This window comes from Primulina eburnea, chromosome 17 (assembly GCF_022965805.1).
Source record: "Primulina eburnea isolate SZY01 chromosome 17, ASM2296580v1, whole genome shotgun sequence".
Taxonomy (NCBI): Eukaryota; Viridiplantae; Streptophyta; class Magnoliopsida; order Lamiales; family Gesneriaceae; genus Primulina; species Primulina eburnea.
Genome location: NC_133117.1, coordinates 11382344 through 11389131, shown reverse-complemented (window position 1 = coordinate 11389131; position 6788 = coordinate 11382344). Strand labels below are relative to the sequence as shown.

Here is a 6788-nt window from a genome sequence, read left to right as displayed (position 1 = left end):
TCAAATTACTTGGTCAAATGGTTTGAAAAAAATACCACAACTAGACAACTCAATTATCCACATGTTTCTTTTTATGTGAAGAAGCAAATTCGGAGAGAAGATTTTCAAAAGTGATGTGTAATATAATATAATATCTTGGAACACCAATGAAGACTTATGTGTAAAAAAATAATATTTATTTGTGGTTGTCTCCCCAAATTTGGCTATAAATAGGGGTGCATTGTAATGTATTGAGATATCCCTCTTCTATGAACAAACCTTTGAGTTCATAATATTTCTCTCTATAGTTTTCCTTTATTTCTTCATTTAAATATAAATAGAATGTTAATTTCATTTTCAAAGTTTTACACTTTGAATAATGAATAGCTAACTTCCTAAAGTTGAGATGAAAAGGTGAAACTCTTAGCATGATAATAAAGTTACTAAAAGGTAAGAATATATGTTTTATATTATTTAATCATTATTCATTGTTTATGTTATATTTATTTCTTTTAGCATTTTTATACCCTACTTATAAGTGGGAGTTTTGATTTATTGTTGCTATATGTTACACTAAATTCTTGGAACCATTTAAATGTTAGTTTGGTATTACAAACCATTTAAAGTGGATGCCTTAATTTATTATATATGAATATATTATAATATTAAATTACTTGGAACCATTTAAATGTTTGTTTGGTTTTACCAACCATTTAAAGTGGGAACCTTGATTTGCTTTATATAAATATATCATAATATTAATTTCTTGGTACCATTTAAATATTATTTTGGTTTTACCAACCATTTAAAGTGGGAACCTTGATTTAATGTTTACAAATATATATATATATATATATATATATATATATATATATATATATATATATATATATATAGCACAATAAATACTTGACAACATTTATAAGTTTTGGTATATATTATATACTTATATGATAATAATATATAACATAATATAAATATGATTATTTAATATATTGGAACCATTTTATTAAGTGGATTTCAATAATGTTCGTTAATGTTAACTTTATTAAAATACCAAGAGTAGATCCTTTAATCTCAACTACTTAATTAAAATTTGAACAATTAAAAACTAGCAATTAAAGATTCAAACAACTAAAAAAAATAAAAATAAAAAGACATTATAGTGGACTTGTAATTACCTTAGGTTTCTCGTGGATACGATATTCGAACTCACCGAACTATACTACTTGTGGACAACCTGCTCTTGGGAGTGCAAAAATCAAAGTCGCAACAAGTTTTTGGCGCCGTTGCCGGGGAAGTATAATTTAATTTCAAGTCTATTTAATTTTGTTTATATTTTATTTTTCTTTATTTGAATTTTTATTGCTTTTGTATGTTTTTATTCTTTTGCATTTGCATTTGCATGAGCATTTGGTCACGTACACTTAGTGGTCGACTCATTCGAAATAACCCTTTATTTTTACAAAACATGGAGGAAGAACCCATCCAAGAAAATGAAGATGAAATTCAATCTCAATATGATCATGATAGACGAAGAACACTTAGAGATCACATGAATCCTAGACGTACTAGTGCACCTTCATGTCTAGTTTTTCCCCCTGATGCATCTCATTTCAATTTTAAGCCTGGTATTATCCAACTTTTACCCAATTTTCATGGCTTAGATTCTGAAAATCCATACATGCATTTACGAGAGTTTGAAGAAGTGTGCAACACATATAATGATCTAAATTGTAGCATGAACACCATTCGACTTAAACTTTTTCCTTTTTCTTTAAAATATAAAGCTAAAACTTGGCTACAAAATCTTAGATTGAGATCCATTCGAACTTGGGATGAATTGCAACAACAATTTTTGAAAAAGTTATTTCCATCTCATAGAACAAATTCTTTCAAAAGGCAAATAATCACTTTCACTCAAAAAAGAGGAGAAACTTTTTATCAGTGTTGGGATAGTTACAAAGAATTGCTTAATCTTTGTCCACATCATGGTTTTGAAATTTGGAGAGTTGTTTCTCAATTTTATGAAGGCTTAACAACTAAAGATAGGCAAATGGTTGAATTTATGTGTAATGGAACATTTGAAGATAAAGATCCAAACGAGGCAATTGAGTATCTCGATTCATTATCTGAAAATGCTCAAAATTGGGACACTATAGGTACAATCGAACCATCAAACAAGATTCAATCTCCAACATCTGGTGGAGGTATGTACACTCTCAAATATGAACATGATCTTCAAGCTAGATTTATCTCTTTGGCAAGAAAAGTTGAGGCACTTGAATTGAAAAAGAATGGTCAATTAAAATCTTTTCAATAAATTGTGTGTCACATCTGTGATACAAGTGATCATTTTACAAAAGATTGTCCCACTTTGCCCTCTTTTAAAGAATGTCTCCATGAACAAGCCAATGTTTTGAACAATTTCAAAAGGCCAAATTTTGAACCATTTTCTCAAAATTACAATCCAGGTTGGTGAAATCATCCAAATTTTAGTTGAAGGAATGATAATGCTGCACAATTTTCCAAACCACATTTCCAAAATCAACAAAATTTTCAAAATTATGTACCTTATGTTCCTCCATCTAAAAGAAATTTGGAAGATACATTGAATTCTTTCATTGCAAAGCAAGAGTCTATCAATACTCAAACTGCTCAAACCATGACTGATTTGAAAGATACTCTTGCTAAATTTGCATATGAACTTAATGTTCATGAAAAAGGTATAAATTTCCTTCACAACCTCTGCCTAATCCCAAGGATCATCATTCACAAACTGGAACTTCTGGAACTCAACCGGTGGATCAGGTAAAATCTGTTATTACCCTTCGAAGTGGTAAGGTTGTGGAAAAATCCATTCTTGAACATTGTGAAGATGATGATAAATCAACTCCAAAGGGTAAGGAAGTGGAACCCATAACTTGCAAAGAGGAGGTTCAACAGACAGTGTCACCACCATTTCCTCATGCATTGAAAAATACAAAAAAATCAAATTTGAATTCTGATATATATGATATTTTTAAACAAGTAAAAGTTAATATTCCTTTATTAGATGCAATAAAACAGGTACCGTCATATGCCAAATTTTTGAAAGACTTGTGCACTGTGAAAAAAAAATTGAATGTGAAAAAGAAAGCATTTTTAGCCGAACAAGTAAGTGCAATCATTCAAAATAATAATACTTTGAAATACAAAGACCCTGGTAGTCCTACTATTTCATGTACTATTGGAGAACGAAAGATTAAAAAAACTTTGCTTTATCTTGGAGCTTGTGTGAATTTACTTCCATATTCAGTTTATCAATAACCCAATCTAGGCGAGTTAAAACCTACTTCGGTAACACTTTTACATGCCGATAGATCTGTTAAGGTGCCAAGAGGTTTGGTAGAAGACATATTGGTCCAAGTTGATAACTTTGTATATCCTGTCGATTTCATAGTTTTAGATACACAACCTATCGAAGCTTGTAATGCAATTCCTGTAATTCTGGGTCGTCCATTTTTAGCAACTTTTAATGCCCTTATAAATTTCAAGAATGGAATAATGAAGTTTTCATTTGGTAACATGACCTTGGAGCTCAATTTTTTTAATCTTTGTAAGCAACCACATGACAAAGGAGATGAAAGTGAAGATGAAAATCTTATTGAAACTCTTGTGGAAGAAAACATTCAAGAAAGCAGTACTCGTGATCAATTAGATATTTGTTCAATTGAAACTGTTAAAGAAAATATTGAAATTGATCTTGATGATTTTATCAGGTATCACTCGTTAGCAGGATCAGAGAAAGAATTTGATGCAAAATATGAATACAAAGACGAACCACCCATATTGGAGTTAAAACCCTTGCCAGAAGAATTGAAATATGCATTTCTTGGAGAAGACGAAACATATCCGGTGGTAATTTCTTCCAAACTAGAAAGTGATCAAGAAGGTAAATTAGTTGATATGCTTAAAAGACATAAAAATGCAATTGGTAGGACACTAAAAGATCTCAAGGGCATTAATCCACTAATTTGCACTCACAAAATTCACTTAGAAGAAAATGCAAAAACATCTCAACAACCACAAAGGAGATTAAATCCACACATGAAAGATGTTGTGAAAACTGAAGTTCTCAAACTACTTGATGTTGGGATTATCTACCCTATTTCTGATAGTAAGTGGGTAAGCCCAACACAAGTAGTTCCAAAAAAATCTGGCATCACAGTGATAAAAAATGAAAAAGATGAATTGTTAACAATTCGAGTCCCATCTAGTTGGCAGATGTGTATTGATTATAGAAAATTAAATGGCGCCACTAGAAAAGATCATTTTCCATTATCATTTTTGGATCAAATTTTAGAAAGAGTAGCAGGTAATCCATACTACTGTTTTCTTGATGGATATTCAGGTTATTATCAAATTCCCATTGCACTCGAAGATCAAGATAAAACTACATTCACATGTCCTTTTGGAACATTTGCATTTAAAAGGATGCCATTTGGATTATGCAATGCCCCAGCAACATTTCAAAGATGTATGCTAAGCATTTTTTGCAACATGGTTGGAAATTGTTTGGAAATTTTCATGGATGATTTAACTATCTTTGGGAATACATATTATAATTGTCTTGAAAATTTGGAAAAATTTTTAAAAGATGCGAGGAAAAAGGTCTTATTTTAAATTGGGAAAAATGTCATTACATGATTACCTCTGGAATTGTTTTGGGACATGTCGTGTCATCTCATGGAATTGAAGTTGATATAAAAGCAAAAGTTGATGTCATTGCCTATTTACCCCCTCCAAAAATCATTAAAGAAATTCTCTCATTTTTGGGACATGCTTGGATTTTATAGGAGGTTTATAAAGGACTTTAGTTTAATCTCTAAACCTATTTGTAACCTCTTAACAAAAGACACTGCATTTGAGTAGACTCAAGAATGTCAAAATGCTTTTGATAGATAAATTTCGTTATTATTTGATTGGATCAACGACTATTGTGTTTACTGATCATTCTGTTATTAGATATTTGTTGACCAAACAGGATGCAAAGCCCCGACTGATACGATGGATTTTGTTGCTCCAAGAATTTGACATTGTGATCAAAGATAAAAAGGAACCGAGAATGTCGTAGCCGATCATTTATCGAGACTGGTAACAGGATCATCTTGTGAAATGACACCAATTAACGATAATTTTCCTGATAAACATTTATTTTCAGTTACTACTACACCTTGGTTTGCTAACATAGTAAATTTTCTTGTGACAGGAAAAATGCCACTGCAATGGAGTTCCCAAGATAAAAGAAAATTATTGAATGAGGTAAAAAACTTTTATTGGGATGATCCGTATCTGTTCAAGTATTGTCCAGATCAAATTTTTCGACGTTGCATACCCGACAATGAGGTAAGTAGTGTCATTAAATTTATTTCATTCAGAAGCATGCGGAGGACATTTTTCTTCAAAGAAAACGGCTGCAAAAATCTTGCATTGTGGATTTTATTGGCCCACTTTGTTTAAAGACACCCACGAAATCTGTAAGATCTGTGAAAATTGTCAAAAATTGGGTGCGATTTCAAAAAGAAACATGATGCCTTTGAATCCTATCATTGAAATTGAAATCTTTGACTGTTGGGGAATTGATTTTATGGGACCTTTTCCACCGTCGTTTGGATACTTGTATATTTTAGTTGCAGTTGATTATGTTTCCAAATGGATAGAGGCAATTCCACGTCAAACAAATGATCATAAAATCGTCATCAAATTTTTAAAAGAAAATATTTTTAGTAGATTTGGAATTCCTTGAGCCATGATAAGTAATGGGGGAACTCACTTTGTTAATAAACCATTTGCTTCATTAATGAAAAAATATGGTATTACTAATAAAGTAACTACTCCTTATCATCCTCAAACAAATGGACAAGTTGAATTAGCTAATAGGGAGATAAAGTAAATTTTGAACAAAATTGTTAACTCAAATAGAAAAGATTGGTCTCTGCGACTTAATGATGCACTTTGGGCATATCGAATAGCTTTTAAAACATCATTGAATATGTCTCCCTATAGGTTGGTTTATGGAAAACATTGTCATTTGCCTGTGGAATTGGAACATAAAGCTTATTGAACAATCAAAACTTTAAAGTCAAGCATGGATGATGCCAAAAAATTGCGTAAATTGCAACTTAATGAACTTGATGAACTCAGAAATGACGCGTATGAGAATTCAAGGATTAATAAACCAAAAATCAAATCATTTCATGACAAAACAATTCTTAGAAAATCTTTTGAGATTGGTCAAAAAAATTTGCTTTATAATTCTCGACTTCACATATTCCCAGGAAAATTACGATCAAGACGGACAGGCCCATATGTTGTAAAGCATGTGTATACTTATGGAGCTGTGGATTTTGAAAATCCTAAAAATGGTGATATTTTTAAAGTAAATGGACAAAGGCTTAAAGCATTTTTAGAAAATGAAATCTTTCAAGAAGAGTTTATTTCTCTTTAAGTTTGTTTGTTTTTATTTCAGGTTTTCTTAATCTTTTTATTTTCCTGGTTAAATGGCGGATAACGGTACTCCGTGACTCTCATATTCGGTTAAATCAGTTTCCCACAATTGCTGATACAAAAAAAAAAATCATTTCTGTTCTTTTCAAAATGGATGAAATTCTCTCAAAAATTTGTAAATATTTTCCCTCTGTTTCTTAAAATGTTCTAAGAAAAATTTACGCAGGAAGGTGTGAAAGATTGAGATTGCTAATGCACAAAAGAATTCCAGAAGATATTCGTCTTGTAATAGAAGCTAAGGTCCGATTAGGAGGAGAAGT

The 6788-nt window shown here is 31.0% G+C and overlaps 1 protein-coding gene and 1 non-coding gene across 2 annotated transcripts; one reads left to right on the top strand and one right to left on the bottom strand.

Moving 5' to 3' along the window:
• Positions 1 to 1868: 1868 nt before the first annotated feature.
• Positions 1869 to 1977, bottom strand: LOC140818904 (small nucleolar RNA R71). The gene has a single exon (XR_012115134.1). It is a non-coding gene; the product is annotated as a small nucleolar RNA R71 (small nucleolar RNA).
• A 58-nt stretch (positions 1978 to 2035) lies between these two features.
• Positions 2036 to 5767, top strand: LOC140818603 (uncharacterized). The gene is made up of 6 exons (XM_073178618.1): positions 2036 to 2189; positions 2407 to 2497; positions 2706 to 2862; positions 3472 to 3667; positions 5231 to 5371; positions 5403 to 5767. The coding sequence occupies exons 1-6, from the start codon at positions 2036 to 2038 to the stop codon at positions 5765 to 5767; spliced, it is 1104 nt and encodes a 367-aa protein (XP_073034719.1).
• Positions 5768 to 6788: the final 1021 nt, after the last annotated feature.

What these genes read in the sequence shown, in the direction of transcription:
- LOC140818603 (XM_073178618.1), top strand. Translation starts at nt 2,036, where the DNA reads ATGGTTGAATTTATGTGTAATGGAACATTTGAAGATAAAGATCCAAAC. An exon ending in ATCTCCAACATCTGGTGGAG is followed by an intron (nt 2,190 to 2,406) that starts GTATGTACACTC and finishes TGTTTTGAACAA; the next exon opens with TTTCAAAAGGCCAAATTTTG. An exon ending in TTGAACATTGTGAAGATGAT is followed by an intron (nt 2,863 to 3,471) that starts GATAAATCAACT and finishes CCTGTAATTCTG; the next exon opens with GGTCGTCCATTTTTAGCAAC.